This window comes from Micropterus salmoides, unplaced genomic scaffold (assembly GCF_014851395.1).
Source record: "Micropterus salmoides isolate LMB-PRFRI ecotype aquatic unplaced genomic scaffold, ASM1485139v1 Ms_hic_scaffold_14, whole genome shotgun sequence".
In the NCBI taxonomy this organism is placed as follows: domain Eukaryota; kingdom Metazoa; phylum Chordata; class Actinopteri; order Centrarchiformes; family Centrarchidae; genus Micropterus; species Micropterus salmoides.
Genome location: NW_024040485.1, coordinates 5393912 through 5411415, shown reverse-complemented (window position 1 = coordinate 5411415; position 17504 = coordinate 5393912). Strand labels below are relative to the sequence as shown.

General features: G+C 40.2%; 1 protein-coding gene across 9 annotated transcripts in view; it reads right to left on the bottom strand.

The window, feature by feature from the left end:
* Positions 1-17504, bottom strand: part of pard3ab (par-3 family cell polarity regulator alpha, b) — a 235541-nt gene that overhangs the window by 142475 nt on the left and 75562 nt on the right. For all 9 annotated transcript variants that reach the window (XM_038717307.1, XM_038717314.1, XM_038717309.1 and 6 more), the window contains exons 3-4: positions 5719-5902; positions 576-763 (exon numbers count right to left, since the gene is read on the bottom strand). In XM_038717307.1, coding sequence (XP_038573235.1) covers positions 576-763; positions 5719-5902 — 372 coding nt within the window. The remainder of the gene's footprint in view (positions 1-575; positions 764-5718; positions 5903-17504) is intronic.

The window sequence follows — 17504 nt, the reverse complement described above, 5'->3', positions numbered from 1 at the left end:
GCATATATTTGGGAAAGGTGTCCATATGGGACATGCCTTTAATTCCTTTCGCACAAAACTGAAATAGGCTACTAATGAAACAGTTTATTTATTTCCAACAGTATGAATATTACTTAGTAGTCATTCATTTGATCTAGCTTTTATTTCATAGGCAGCAACGGGACGAAAACAACAACAACAACACCACAGAGCAGGATGAGAATTCAAATGAACTATTGAATTGTGGAGAATCTAACAATGTCCATCCTGACATATTGATCAGAAGTTTAAACATTAATATTTGGATTAACGATCTAAGCAGCTTAGAAGCAGCTAAAGCGGGCGACTCCGCGGGGTTTAAGAGGTTTTATACATCCAAAAAACTAAACCAGGTGTTTAATGGAAACCTGCATTTGTTTGTCAAAATGTGTTCCCACACCAGGCACCAGTAAGCACCAGTAAACGGGGTAAGGCTGCTTGGGACTCGCTTTAAGAGTTTTATGTGTTAGTGAAGAAAGGATCATTTGCTGAAATGTTCAAGTTTCCTCCCTCAAAATCATTTTGAATTAGCCCTTTGTTTGCAACCAGCCACCCACCTTCCTCTCGAGGCTGTTGGTGCCAGAGGAGTGGCGGACTTTCAGGAAGCCAGCAGTGGTGGACCAGCGAGTTGGGTTCTTCCTTGATGGCGGCTCTTCCTCTTGGCCCCTTGACTCGCCGCCACTAAACGGCCCATTGATGGTCAGCAGGGCAGGGTCGCTGCTGCGTCGGACGTGGAGGGGCATATCTGGGAGACAGGAAGGACAGCAAGGGCGTTAGAGGAATATTTTAACTTGGTTGGATACAGACAGAAATGTGGCTGCTTTTCCATATGGGAGGAAATAATGCAATTTTAACTTGTTTTTAGGAAAGCGGCTCATTGGCAATATATGTAAAAAAAAAAAAAATAAAAAAAATAAAACACATTAAAAAAAGCATACCCCTTGCTGTAGTTGATAAGACTCGAAACAGGGGATGATTGATGTAAATAGGCTGGAAGAACTTTTGTGCTATAAACATTGTTGGCTAATAAAGGCAATTAATCACTGAGATTCCATTGTCATCACATTGTGCAATAATCTGATTTATCACTAAAAGTTTAATGAGGCAGCCATCTAGTTTCTACTTTACGGTCAGTGTATTGCCTCATAACACAATGCAGCAGACACTGTGTAGGAACAACAATATGGGGAAGAGCCTATTGAGAAACACCAGTGTAAGTGGATGCCTTCCATTAAAACTCTTCACTCTGTTTAAAAGTTACAGTGAGTGGGAAGTGGGCCAAGGTCCAAGGTCCAAATAACACCTCCAACAAGGGCAACGCTTGTAACACAAGATACAATGTTATGGCATTCAAAATCTCCCACTTTCAGACCTCTCCAAAATCCCACAGGCAGATTTGACTGGCAGAAATGTACCGAGCGGACCACACAAGAGAGATGGAGTGTAAACGAAAAACTAAAAGTGTTTAAAAAGCCGGAGCGTCGTCTTCAGATGACAACGCCAAGTGTCACATTCCCATGTTCCCTTTCCCGGACGTTCCACTGCTAAAACTCTGTTTTGGATGGTGGTGTGTGTTCATACAGGAAATACTGTAATCTGTCCAAAGAGAGGAGTCTGAGTCGACGGTCATTTGAAGTGTGTATTGTGAGACAAGACAAGTGCATGTCAAGATAAAGTACGTCCATCTGCATGTGTGTGTACTCTCTGATAAACCGAGGAGGTTGTAGGTCAGTATGCGTGTCTCTGAATACTTAATTTGTTTGTTTAGCTCTGTGCATTTTTGCAAACTGAAGGGGCCCTGTGTGCGTGTGTTTATGAACTATTGTGCAAGAATGTCTGTTAGTGATGAGTTTGTATTTTGTGTGAAGGAAAACCTGTGGACATGTGTTTGGAAATATTTGAGCCAACAGCTTCAGTATGTGCTGACAATCTGGCTGCGTGTGTGTGTGTGTGCGCATATGTAGACTCATGTACTTGACTAGTGTTGTTGGGTCACCCAGGGCGTGGGACCTAAACAGCCCTGAGCTGTGGGATCACTTAAATGTCCACCAATTTTACACATCAGTTTATTCATCATGGTTAGTAGCCTTCTCCTGAGCCTCTTACTCTGAAGGGATTTTGTCAAGTCTCTCATGTTCCCCCCTCTAATGACGTCATACTGGTGTCACCCCAGTTGTCTTAGCTTGGACTTAAACGCTGCGAACTTAACAGAAAGCCTGCATTACAAACTGAAAGTGTTGGCGTTTATAAGAGATGGGCACTTTCCAGACAGTGTAACAAGATGCAGCTGAGTTGCATTGTGGGAAATATGGGAGCAAATGTTCTTGACCCTTACTATGGTCTTATGGTCAGGACACCCTGGCCGCAGTTTTTTTTCCTTACGATTTTTTTTTTTTCAAACTCTCTCTTGTGGGTCCCCCAACTTTATGAAAGTACTGTATTAAAGGAGTACCCCTTTAAGCTGACTTTGTGAAAATAACTTTGAACTTTTAAACTTTGAAAGAAAGAGTCCATGATTTGAACATGGCCTAAATTGTTTTCCTATGTTTCCCATGGCATGATAATTACTCTAAGTTGTTCTGATATTTGAAATAATCCACTTTATCTGTGTATCAGAACACCCCGCCATGTGCTTTTGATTACTTTGCGGTCAGTAAAACAACAATTTTAGATTTTGTTTTTTGTTTCCCAAAGTTCTCTACAATTTGGTTTAAAATGTTCCACTTTTGTCCAGTCTATTTCAGTTGTGCATGCATTGTTGGAGATTGTCCATTTAGAGCACACTCAAAAATTAAGCAATCTTACTAACCATACTGACTTGAATATACCTCATTTATATGATTTCCAACACACTACATGCTCAAAACACAATTAGAATCAGTCAGTAGTGAGAAACAGTAAGCACAATTTGATGTTGTTGTCCTTAATGGATTTTCTTTGCATCTGTCGTTAGTACTGCAGAGAACTGTGTTAATTTTAAACACCAAATGCATCAGTCTGTCATTAAATTAAACAAGACAATCAAGAAACGAAACAATGCCTTTTGACTTTTCATTCTTTTGCTCTCTGTAAAATGTTTCTAGCTTCTTTTTTTATTCTCCAAACAAATGCAAATGTACTTCAACATTTTGAACATTTAAAACAACAGGATAGTTCACTGACAACATCCTTCCAAATAAAATGAAGAGTTTTAGCCTGCAAATATGAACTGTGAAAAGTAACAACAAAGAATATCAGGGACTGTCTTACTACATTTTAGAGAGATTATGAACTTCAAGTATTACTTTATTCCCAGAATATTTAAAGCATTTTGGAAATTAACTTTTCAAATTGGCATTTGAAAACCTCACATATTCACAACAGTGGCATTGTCCTTTCATCAGCATTTCCATGTCTGCAAGAGTTTAACAAAGCCAAGAAAGTAACATCAATCAATTTGTGAATTTCAAAAGAGGTCTCTGTCTAATAAGCTTAATCACTTTTCTTTTGATTTTGTGGGCCGAACAAGAAAACTGGCAAAGACCCACAGAGTCCAGCGCCACTCATCTTGTCCAACATAAATCAGTAATTGAAAGCTTTTCTAATTAGACGCTCGTGAAAAAAAATGTAATCAAATTCCTTCTCTTCCACGACAGACATTTCTCTTAAAAATCCAATAGAAGTCAGCTGATGAGATTCAGTGTCGTCAATTAAACAAGGTTAGAATGTATTATGGAAACGGTTAAATTGGACACAACTGGCAGGTGTGATTATGCCCGAGAGTTCCATTTCTTACTGCAAATTCACATTCAGCATCTCATCCAGAAATCCAATTAGCAGGGGAGTGACCTCCTTCACATTCTGTGTGTGTGTGTGTGTGTGTGTGTGTGTGTGTGTGTGTGTGTGTGTGTGTGTGTGTGTGTGTGTGTGTGTGTGTGTGTGTGTGTGTGTGAGAGAGGGGAGAGATTTTGGTTGCTGTGTCAATCAGTGCCAGCTCACAGGTCATTAGTGGATAAGCCATACTGCAACCAGTGGTGTATTTGAGTGCTAATAAAATTAAAAAGTAGATTATTTTTAACTTGTTCACTGGAGCGTGTGTAAGGGGAAATAAAAAGGCAGGGTCAGTATTTCTAAGGAGTAAGAATGCTCTTTCGGCGGCGGCGATGTTGCAGCGGTTAGCACTGTCGCCTCACAGCAAGAAGGTCGTGGGTTCGAATTATGGTCGTCCTGGCCTTTCTGTGTGGAGTCTGCATGTTCTCCCCTCATCTGCGTGGGTTCTCTCCGGGTGCTCCGGCTTCCTCCTACCGTCCAAAGACATGCTGACTACGTTGATTGGTGACCCTAAATTGTCCTTAGGTGTGAGTGTGACTGTTTGTTTTGTCTATGTGTGGCCCCTGCGATGGACTGACGACCTGTCCAGGCTGTACCCCGCCTTTCGCCCGATGTCAGCTGGGATTGGCTCCAGCCCCCCACGACCCTGTACGCAGGATATGCGGTTGATGATGGATGGATGAAGAATGCTCTTTCCTAAAAGTAAAAAAGTGTTTGTGTGCTTGTATTTCATTATGTTGACAACCGTTCATCCAATCGACCTCACACGTGGCGGGTGTGTTGCTGCGGACACAAGGGTGGAGCTGCAACAGTTAGTCGATTATTCGATTAGATTTCAACTATTAAATTAACCAGCAATTTGGTTAATCGATTGGGAGTTATTTTTTGAGGAAATAAGTAAAAAATTAAATGCGAATAGTGAAAATGTTTGGGTTGTGGACAAAAAAAAAGATATTTGAGGACGTCATCTTGGGCTTTGGGAACCACTTAGATACGTTTTAAAACAAATGTGTTTATGAAGTTTTAAAGAAATGCTGAATATCAAGCAGTATCTTTGCCAAGTGTTATAATGCTGTAGGGGAAACCTATGTCATATGTCTAAAAAGAGCATCCACATCGGCCCCTGTGAATGGGCACTGCACTATTATTGATAAGGAGACTTACAGCAGGAAAGTGTGTGTATATATATATATATATATATATATATATAGTAGTTACATAAATACAGACCTGCAGGGACATAGGAAGAATGCGGTAAAAGAAAAAGAGAACTACCTGAGAAGGAAGAGAAAGTATGTGTTTGTCTCTCTGTGTGTGTATGCTTGTTTGTTTCAGCTTGTGATTGAGCGCAAAAGGTTTCGCTTGATCCAAATTGACAAATTACCTCCAAGAGTCAGTTTCCCATCCGAACTCACAGTAATTACAGTAGAAAAAGCGACTTGGCCAGCAAAACTGCAGAGGTGGACGGGCTCAGCGTCACATTTGATTTAGGAGGCATCAAATAGAACCAATTAGCCACTTTGGCCGGGGATCAACCGGCTATCTGTGCCTGAAAAAAGGACCCCCTGTCCAATTAACAGAATTTATGGACAGGGCTAAGGTACCGCGGTGCTGTGATAAGGTAATTTGCTGGGTTTGCTGTGTACTGCAGCAGTTGTTGATATTTGACAGTAATGAGGACGACAGATTTGTAATTTCAGAGGAATATAAGAGGAATTGACTCAAATATTAATCACCTGCTGAGTGAATGTTTTAGTTCCTGATCGCATCTTTAGATATGGTCCTTCTCTTCAAATAATGCATACTTCTACAGATCACCCAATGGTCTTCAGTACAGCCACATGTATGCCTGATTCCCATTTTTTCCCCCCTTTCAGTGTTGGGACTTACTGGTGCGCAGGGCGGAAGGCGTGACCTCGATCTCACTGGCGACCTGGTAGGGATGGAAGGCCGAGGCTCCACTGCTAGCACTGAGGTCTGCAGCAAACAGGTCGGGGCTCTGAGTCCCTGTGGAGCTGGCACTGGTACCATCGCCTCCATGATGGGGCTCCTGTTCGTCGTACACTGCTATCAACTGGAGGAGGGATCAGAAGATGTTGGATTTGAGAAACATGTTGGCTTTATATTGCATCAAATGACTATAATGAAAAGTCAAGATCTCAGAAAGATGTGGAACTGGCGGAAAAAGTACAAAAAAATTACTGAAAAGTGAATTACATTTATGAAAAGGGTTTTTTTTCTATTTGCCGAAAAAAGCTTGAAACCCAAATAATGATGACCATGACCATGAAACCATGCACAAGGATAATCTTGAATTATGAGATAAATTACAATTAAAAAGAGAAAGAAAGGGACAAAAACAAAGACATACTGTATGAATCTAAGAAATTTTTTATCCTTAAATAAAGAATAGATTTTAAAAAAAAAGGAAAGGAACAGAAGGTGGATCCGGTTTGTAGGGAAAAGTTTTGCTTTTGCAGCATGTGTGGTAATAAGCCTTTAATGCACGTACAGTGTTCATACTGTAAAAAAAAGTTTAATATCTTTCGATAACGATAATTATCACGATAAGTATCAAATCGTTATTTCTTTCGAGTTTAAAGGCTGATTTTTGCTCCTGAGTGAAAGTTGAAGAAACCTGATGGTTAATTGTGGTTTAAACTCTTCTTCATGGTCAACTCTTGAAGCCAAACAGTGGATCACTTCACAAATCTGAGGTAGAACATTCAAAACAATTATGATAAAATCTTTGTGAACAAATATGCATGAGTAAAATTAAATAAAAGCTTTTGTCTCTTTTCCTCAACAAAATAAACATGTTAATAAATAAATCAAGTCCTAATTTGTGTATGATTTAAGTAAATAAAGATTCATTTGAAAGCTATGAAGCAGGTAAGAAGATGCTACCAAAGCAGAAACTTTCATCATCTGTGCTGTTCTGTGTGCCGAAACTTCTAAAACAAATTAAATTTAAAAAAAAAGAGGTGTATATGGACTAAGTGCCTAGGCAGACGGGGCCCGGCTCTAAAAATGAGTCATGCAGCTTGTAAATCGGCTTGTAAATCGGATCAGAAACGGGCTCAAGTCCTACAGTATATGCCAATCTTAAGCTGCTCACTCCTAGACAAGTGTTTTCAAGAACAAATGATAAAGTGGAAAAAGAATATTTTCAACATGTAAATTAGTTGTTTATTCCCCTTGTATCTGTGGCTGTAAAAAAAGGAACTTCATTTTACACATAATCTAATACCAACAACTCAGTCAAACGTTAGCTGGGGCAACCACTGATTATAGTCAAATGAACCTGTACCTGGCAGCTAACGATGATGATATAACGAATCTGGCATCATGTCAGACATTATGATTATCAAAACCTCCTACAACCAACAAGGGTTTACTCGCCATTTTCTTCCAGTGTTTTGAATAAGAAAGTCATTGGTGTCCCAATTTCAGTCGCAAAACTCAAACATGTTTCCAACATTTCCACTGAGATTTATTATTAATATCTTATCTCCTGCCCGTTTACAACAACTGATCCAGCCTGAAACCAACTCGGCCCAATCAGTTGTGAGGTCGTGAATCAGAACTATAATTTGCTCAACAATCAAAATTGCTTCAGTAAATCATAATTAACGATTAAGAACCTGGATACAGAAAAATTACAGGAAATTGACCTGGCATATGTAACACACGGTGGTCCTCTCCTGCTTAAATCCATGAGGGCCACACATAAAGTCCAAACTCTATTTTATGTGTGACCACAGAGATATAATATGTCTAATCATATCCTCTCCCCATTCAAAATTGCTCCACATTTTCCCCCCACATTTACCCTTCAAACCTCTTCTTCCTTTACAGATCTGATTAATTCCAGCCTTTACTGAGCCCCTTTATTAGATTAAAGATGAGATTCACGCTGTCCCTCTGTGACTGCCACCAGGCCAGCGTGTGTTCAGCTGGCTTCAGTTAGCCGAGGAGAAAATGAAAAATCCATTCAGCGTTTGCCAATTCAAAGAATGTGATCCAAGTGTCCCTGGCCGAGAGATATGATGTAGAGTCATGACTGTGATAGCGTCCCTCCTCGAAGGACTACCTCCTGACCCAGAATATCGCACACGCGTTAGAAATAAACAGGGATGTTAAACAGCTCAAACATCGTCAAGCTATCATTGCAGTTCATCTGGGTTTATTTACATGATCCTGACCAAAGAAAGAACTCTTGAACTTTAAAGAAAACTTGACCAAACACCCCGTGGCAAGAAGCAGCTGACCAAAAACAGACAGAGAGAGAGAAATACAGATTGTAATGTAGACACTGTAATGATCTTTTTGAAGTCTCCTTTGAAAAGCACAGAATGTTTAGCAGATTAATCTTTCTTAGATTTTTTTATTAGTATTGAGCATCGGTTCTTAATTGTAACCAGCTCCACATCTATAAGAAGAAGGAATTCAAACTTGCATTTGACAGCAGCCTACCTATTCCTGAAAATAATGTTTTTGGTTGGCAGGGGCCAATGTGAACAAGAACGGCTACACAGCATCGGCAAAGCAAAATCTAATCACTGCACGTAAATGAAAGCATGCGGCACACAGAGATCACACATTTTGCCAAATGTGAGAAAATCACCCTAATGATGTCATTAGAGTAATCGTGGCTTAGGGTTGGAGACGACTAAAGCATGTGTTACTGGAGTTGGAGTTTAAAGGATATCAGCATTTACCAAGTAGGGACCATCTAATGAACAGATGCTATTCGTTGCATTATAGGAATCGTAGTATTCAGTGTTTTTGGAAATCAACCCTTGCTAGAGTTAAGCTAGGATTAAAGGTAGGGATACCTCTGCTGCTTTGATTTTTTTTTCTTATCTCTGTCTTGCGAGTCCTCTAACTTTATGGCGGTGCAATACTAAATCCCTGGAGTGCTCTGAGAATGCACTGTATGGGGTTTTCTCAGTCACAGTCATAATTCACCACAGTAGAGCATCCAACACAGATTAAAAAAAAAAAACAAGTTTACAACTGTGAAAACGTTACCAGAGCATTGCAAGACCTTTATGCAGTGTTGCGAAACATTTATATTTTCCTTTTTTTAAACATTTAAACAATAAGGAGATGTTTAGGTTTCTTTTCCTTTCTTGCTCATGCTGAACCAGAAACAGGACATGCACTCGTCCCTCTAACTTTGATTTGTATATACACTATGTGTCGATTTCATTGTACTGAGAAATGCAAATATTGTTGTTTCGCCATCTTAACTCAAATAGCAGCTACAATAACCTTTAAAGCGGATACCTGTTAGCAATGTTGTGAGGACACCAGGATGGGAAACTCTCACTCACAGATTTGTGATCTATGACTGAACCAATAAATTAAGACAATTTGGATGCTGGAATTCGTGCGCTTACATTGCTGCAATTGGTCCACTCCCTGATGCTAAGCACATGGCTATTACCTATTGACTCATAAGAATAGTTTTACAGATTCAGAAGACTACCTGATAGCCAGCCCTGCTTTGAAGTGCCTTTTTACCATGTTGTATATCTTTATTTGTTAAAGTGTCTTTCACACACACATCCTATTGTACGTTACTGAAAATTATTCTAAAAAGCATTTCAGAAGTTGAAAAGTAAATGCAAACAGGATCTATTAAGAGTTTGAGCCCATTAAGGTAACACTGTCCCACTCTCACATAAAGGGAAAAAAAATCAAAGTCTTAAATCTAAAAAAAAAAAAAAACACACTAGTCCAACATATACACACACTGAAAGACACACTCACACACGTACATGCAAATATGGCCACATTGACCACACTGGAAGAGAAGCATTTGCACACGCAATTACATTTAGAATCACAGAGACACCCACATGATCCATTAAAAGACACACACACACACAATTCAAATCCAACTACCAGTTTTCCAGCACATTAAACCTTCATTTCAGCCACATTTAGCCTGAGAGCTGTGGAGTTTAATAGCACACTGGACAGGCTCCCTGGTGAGAGGAACAGGCTCTCGAGGGCACACGCACACAAATAGACATTTACAGACCTCAAGGCTTATTTTTCCCCCATCAGGCCCTTTACATAAATGTGCACAGCTTGCGTCAGCCCGGGGCTAATGTGTACACGCAGTAAAGGGGGTAATAAAGGGCAAAGGGCAGGAGGAAGTGTTGTGGAGGGAGTGCGTGTGTGCACGTGGGTGCCAGAGATGTAGGGAGAATGTGTGAATGAGAGGACGAAGATTAGAAAGAAATGAGAAGACGGGAATAGGAGTAACAACGAGTGGAAGTAAAACAGATGATGCAGAAGAGAGTGAGTGTGTGTGTGTGTGTGTGTGTGTGTGTGTGTGTGTGTGTGTGTGTGTGTGTGTGTGTGTGTGTCTACGTCTATATAAAACTTCCTGCGTGTGACTGTCAGAGAGTCCTCCACTCTTCCCTCATTAAAGCTCAGTTCAGCCAGAACAGCTGAGTCAGCAACACCCCCCTCCCCCTGCTCCCTGAGGACACCACAGAAGAAGAACCCCCAACCCAATGTGCTTTTACAGCCCATGTGGTTGTTATTACATGGAAATCAATTCGGCTGCAGTGAGCACTATAAATGTGGTCAGGCACACAAATCTTTAGCAGATCTGATATCACTGAAAGCTAAATATGATCAGTGATGATCACTATTATAATAAAAGCAGGATCGTAGATGGGATTGTTAACGGAAACATTCCCAAGTCCAACGTAAGTCCTAAGGTTGCAGACATTACAGTTTAACATGGAGATTTTTGCAAATTTTACTTTTGCGATGCAAAAAAGTACGTAAGTAATTTTATTTTCTACACAATACTCATGTATGCTAATGGAAAACAATGATTCTTTGTTCTGCAGGCACGCATAATGCACACTCTGTGGATTACATGCAAAGGCATCATGTGTCAGATTATATTGCATACACCAAACATTGGGATAGGGGTAGCATGAAGGTTTAAGAAATAAGATTATGAGCAGAGGTCAACAGTTGCTACTCTGGCCTCAGCCAGGAACTCTGAGCAGAGGCTGGATTGTGGATCGCGAAGTGTTTAAGATATAAATCCAGTGTTTCCTGGCTAACAGACTTTTTCTTTTGTGTCATTTTTACATAATCAAATCACGAAAATACATCTCTCAAGTAAAAATCCATTAGCTATTATTCTAGTTCACTCACAAGTTCTTGATCGGTTTTAATTCACACCTTAATTTACTAAAAATCACTAGAAACACGATGAATTGAGTGTTTAAGACTTCTCCTTGTCACAAGTGACATATCACATGCTTATTTACATATTAGCAACATTAGTTGTGTCAAACTGCAAGTTTAAATAAGTAATGTAATGTCTAATGTTTACAGACCATATTGGTTATCAGGTGTAACCTCGCTTGCTTGTCATTACTTTTACTTCCAGTTTTTCCTTTATTTTGTTTTTTCTCCCTTGCTATAGACCTTTAACCCTAACCCTATGAAAAAATCCTAACATGACTGAGAAGTAAACAAGCTATACATCAGTTTTAGTATGCATTTCCATTGTCTAATCACTACAAGTGAATATTCTGGATTGTAAACATCAGAGGGCACAGGCTATGACTGACAGTTGCTCCCTCAGGACTTCATGTTGGTTCTGTTGTGCTGAGTGAACTGTTGCCTGCGTGCTATGAAACACCTTCAGGTCAAAGCTAATTGCTGAGATGTGTTGACAAGCATGGTCCTGACCCTGCCACCCATAATCTCTCTCTCTCTCTCACACACACACACACAGTCAGAAAAAGTGACATGAAAAAGTGACATCCAATCAGAAGGGTTGGTGTGCCCTGAAGAAAACAAAGGACGTGTCCATCAAGAAATGGGTGTTGACTGACCTGTGAAATAAAAGCCAGAAGGTTAAGACGTACAGGTTAACCTTTTACAGTTCAGTTGCAAAGGCTGCAACAATTATTTTCCTGATTAGTGGTTTATAAATGAATCATTGGGACATCAGACATTAAACACGACATGTGCTGATCACAAGTGATGTCAATATTTTATTCTTTATGACCAACATTCAGTTAAATTTTCTAATTGACAAATTGCTTTGATGTACTGTTGTGTAATAAAATAAAACCACCTAATGCTCTCAAACAATACTGGACTTTATTTCTGGTTTGTTGCCATTGTTGTGTGCAAGACTCCCCTCCCACTTTTTATCCACTTTGGTTCACTCTCTTGCACACACATCCTCTAAACCCCCCCAAAAAAGGAACAATAATTGAAAAGTAAATTACAATGGAAAGTCTGAGTCAGTCCACTTTTCAGCAGTCTCTTGTAGCTCGTAAATCATCATCATAACTCTGGCTGGAACAATACGCTGGCAGCGGGGCCAGAGAGAGGGAACCGAAGTTCTCTCAAAGGGGAATTAATCCTTACGGGTGTGCTGGGGGCAGGGGTTGAATTCACATTGACACGGTCGCTGTTTGAACCACATCAGTGATCGCCTAGTCTTATTTCATCAGAAATCCCAGATTTTATGCGGTGCGCCGTCCAAAAATTACAGTACCAACTCCAAAACATAAATCTATCCAAACTGCTACATCCATCCATGAAGGAGCAGGACTGATTATTTGAACAGGGTGGAAATTTGCCAGTCATATACAGCGGGAATGGCAAGACAAAGGAACTGAAACCACAAACAGGTACCACATGACGAGGCAGGCCTCACACAAGTATGGTTTGTTTTATTCATCTAATTGTGAATGAACATCACTTTTCAAAGTATGGGTGCAACTAATGATTATTTTTATGATTGACCGATCTGCCGGTTATTTTATCAATTACAATTAATCGCTTGGGCTGCAAGATGTCAAAAATAGTCAAGAACGCTCTAAGAAAGATCTAGTCCAAAAACCTAAAATGATTCTTTCTGAGACAGATTTAAAGTGAAAAGGTCCTAAACATGGCGTCTTGCGCTCTATTATTTCCGTGATTTCAGCATTGCACGGGCACACGTGCCATCATGTCGAAGACTGTGCGCTAGCAAGAGCTCATCTCTTCAACAAACTCCCAGAAGTGCCATCACATCAGCAGACGCAAGAAGCAAACTCACTGTAGATTCCGTGGCTGTGTGGACGGTGTCAGATATTCAAAAGTTACGTCAAAGTCGGTCAAGCTTTGTAAACAAGGATGAAAGTTGCCTGCAAGGGTAGCCTCCGTCAGACCCACTTGTTACCGCGTGTTCAGCAGCAGATGAAGGCTGTCAAGTAATAACCTGTTTAATAGAAGAATTTTATAGGGCCCTAGGTGTCCATATCTAACCAATTTCAATTCACTGTATAGAAAAGAAGCACATCTTCACAATTTATCTGTTGATGGACTACTCATTTCAGCTTTAATTCAAAGGTCAGACATTAAACGTTTTTGTGCCTGCATTTAGTGATGTACTTCTCCAATACACTGGATCGGCACTGGTGTGTCAGTACTACCTCTCACTGCCTTAATTAAGATGATCAGATAACTGCCAGATATGACTGATACACATTACTTACTATTACTGTCACTTATCTCCAAAAGAATATAATACATTTTGTTTGTAATGCACTTTACATTGGACAGATAAAACTCATTAAAATGTGAGCATAAAAGCAGCAACCAGCAAGATTAATTAAGTCACAGGTTCTGCTAAAAAGAAAGGTTTTAAGTCCTTTTTTTTTTTAAAACCCTCAGTAGTCCGAGGTGCCCTCAGATGGTCAGGGAGAGCGTTCCAAAGCCGAGGAGCTGCAGAACAGACAGCCCAATCACCCACGGTGCTGAGCTTAATCCTGGGGATGAGGGGGCAATTTGAGCTCATAAGAGTGGCAGGATCGTGTTGAGGTTAAAGGGGTTAGTATTTCTTTTGGGGGGGGGGGGCAATGCCATAGATGCACTGGTGAGTAAGGAGAGTGTCCATATATTTTCAGCCTGGCAGAGACAGGAAAGCCAGTGAAGTAAAAGGAGGAAGGGTGGGATGTATTCATACTTTTGTACTCTCAACAGGATCCGTGCTGCACTGTTGTGAACATACTGTAGTCTCTGCTGACTCTTGTTAGGAATCCCAATGAGAAGTGCATTGCAGTAATCCAGTCTGAAGGCGACACAGGCGTGGACCAGCTTTTCAGCATCAGTGAAGATGAAGATGAACTGCTTACTGCAGAGGCCCAGGCCATTTGCTTCATGTCATCCCCTCTATCTCCTGTGCCTTTACTGTGTTTCTCTACTGTCACTATCAAAAATCAAGGGGAAGCATCCCCCCCCCAAAAAAAATATAGCAAAGGTAATGTCATAATAATAAAATTGTACAAGCCAAATATTAACATCTTCAATTAAGTGATGTCTAGCTACAGCCTCACGTTACCTGATGCAAAGATGAATGAGCGCTCTCATTTCCAAACAGTGAAGAAAAGAAAGGGAAAAGAGGACAGTTGATATCAGCCAATACCCACAATTTGGGTCCTGGAATCAGTAAATGGAAGTGATTTGGAGAGTACAGAAGTCAGGACAAATGTTAATTGATTAATGAACCTATTCTACTGGACTTCCACTGGGCGTATTGTATCTAACTGGACTGTTCACTGGACCCACTTCTTGGATACTACTGGGAAGTCCCATTTTGTATTTGGCTCATCGGTAGTGGACAATCTGAAGTCCCAGTGCTGAATTACTGCTATTTTTATTTCACTTATTACATATTTCCAAGTCACGCTCCGATAATTTGATGAGTTTTTGCTTGTCTTTGTCGAGAGCTTGGGCTGGATCAAGAACCTCTGGGCTCTACTTGACTTGAATGAACTGCCAACAATAACCATTCCTTTTCTTTTTTTAGCCTCTATTTAATGCAGCAGTTGAAAAACTTTAGATAATGGATCTTTAGAGTCTGATATCATACCTATGTATCTACTGTACCTTCCATCCACCCTTATATTACCATGGTTTTGATTTGGTTTGTCTCTGATGGTTTTACAGTCTATAACACTTAAGTATGGAGACAAAGAAATATTGGATACTACGAACTAAAAACTGGAAAACAAAATCCAGAAACCAAAGGCATGGAGGTTTATCCCAGACACACAAAAAACCTCAGAAGATAACGGACAATTTCTGCGCACCTGTATCAGCATTAAAAGTTCTTATGAGTGTATTATAGTTTGCAAATAAAGGTGACACTGATTCTGGAGACCCAAATCCTCCAGAGCTGGCTCACACTAAACCAGGCCCATGCCAGGGAATGAGAGGGCAAAAAGCAAAGCTGTCAGCAAAAGGAGGGAAGTAACCACTTCACTTTCGCCAACTCAGCTGTGTAATCCAAAACATGTCCCGACTCTCCTCTTAAGTCAATAAACTGCAGCCTAGAACATTCTCCCCGGTTACACGCTTCAAGAACTGTGGAGAAAGTGCGAGGTTGCAGCAGGCCTTTTCCCAAAAGCGACAGCCATCAAAACCTTCAGCATCAGTCCGCCGCAGTCAAAAACCACAGTGCAGACAGGCAGTGACCAATGTTACTCCTGGGTCAGCATACCACACTGTTTATGTGAGGGGTTTAGTTTCAAAGTGTCTAGCATTGGAGGAAAAAACTAGACTCACAAGTTTTAAAGGAGGGTTGGTAACTTTAAAATTTAGATGACAACATGACAGACAAGATTCCTGACATATTATGGTTTTGAAAAAAATCAATATTTAACTACCATTAAAAACCACAGTTTTGCTCTTTCATGATATTTATTTCTCCTTGAGATTTGCACCTCTAGTTGAGAAATTGGAGGAATGTGACTTGATACGTTCATTTGGTTAAACAAAAGAAAGAGTTGAGAGCTGTGACAAGAGATATAGTTACATGGCCGTAACAAATAGACGTGGGCGGTAAAAGATATTCATCAAGGCCACAGAGGGAGAGGTGTTTTCTCCTCTTTCATACATCCAGTTTGATTTGGTACCTGAGAGGTTAAATGAAAGCTTTCATCATAATTTTTCCACATGTGGAAGTTGGTGGACAGCTGTACAGACAAGGTTGTCCAATAACTGGGAAAAAGTAACACTCCATCTCACCTAATTTATCAACAAGAGTCATTTTAATAGACTTGACAAATTGAAGGTGAGGAGAGGCAGCTCTACATTCTGACATATCTGACATTTCCACACATACTCGGATAAAGTTTCCATCAGCATGTTTTTGCAGAGGCAGGCCTCATGGCTTGAAATAAAGGCGACCACCTGTACAAAAGAAGTGTATATACACTTGTGGAAGTCATCAACTACTTCACACAGCAAATGCCATGTACTCAACCATCTAAACTGATCATGAAAGAAGACTGTTTCATAATTTTATGTTTGTTTTAAGGTGATTAATCAAAGCACATTGCTATGTCTGAAAAGGAAAATCTGAAAGTGTTACGATTTGGGGACAAACGGCTGAATCTGACACATTCAGCTCAGAGTGTTGCCTCCTCTGCTAGATAAATTCTTGGGGAAATCCCTGCACTGCCAGAGGTCCCAAGATTGATGGCTTACTTGTTAATGTGATGCTGCTCAAGTAGAATCTGTGCAAACAACTGATTTATTCACATTTACTTTTGTTGGTCTGCAGCTGTTTTTGCATGTTTTGTACTGTAGGCCCCTTAGTTCCAATCAAGTTCCAATTAATCTTAACGCTACAGCACACAACATGACAATGCCCCCTTGCACAAAACCCAGTCCATAAAGAAATGGTTTTCCCAGTTTTGTGTGTCCTGAGTCCTGATCTCAACCCCATCTAACACTTTTGGGATGAACCGGAATGTCGACTGCGAAGTCATCCACAATGCTGAGGAGAAGTAAATGCAGCAGCTACACTAGTGCTGCTCTACCAAAACCATTTTTCTATGCAACATTTTAAGATTTTAATTAAATCAGAACTGACATCGTGGGCAACGTTTCCTCCAAAGCTCCAGTTAACATCCATCACACCAACTCGCACATTTAGTCTTATCCTGTCCCATTTCTACATTCAGATAGAACACAGTGTAGTGTGCGCAGTGAGTTCTTGCTATAGCACTCTGAATTTATTTTGTCACTTTGTTCCCTCGCAGTCACCACATTTCACTCTAACCCTCTCACACAGTCGTATCTGCAAGTTTCAGAAAGACCAATTTAAGACTTCTTGGACCTTTTAATGTTGCTGTGAATTTTATTTAAAGACTGTTTTGTCATGCAAAATAAAGACACAGAGCTCGCAAAAGCAGATTATTTGGGAATATGCTGTATAGGAGAAAAAATGTTGGGCAATTTTACTGCATTTATGCGTGATGTGCATATCAAATGAGCTTCTTTATTAATCAGTTAGTAACACAAGACTGCACTTGTCTTGATAACAAACCTTTAACTAAACACAAAAAAAAAAACCTTCCAATTCTTAAGAAGCCCGCATAAAATAGTGGAAAGTTCAAGATGTCTGATTGTTTAAAAGTTTCTCAGACTTTCAAATTTGATTTGACTCATTTCTGTAATCCAGTAGGTGTTTTGCAAAAACTCTTTCGTGAGCCTTTATGGAAAACTGTTCATCTGAGCAGCAGAAGCCAAAGGGGCGGTGGGGTTTGGATGTGTGACAGATGCGGCTAAGATTAGCTGAGGCTGGTAGACGAGCAGCGCAACCCCAAACTCCCACAGAGACT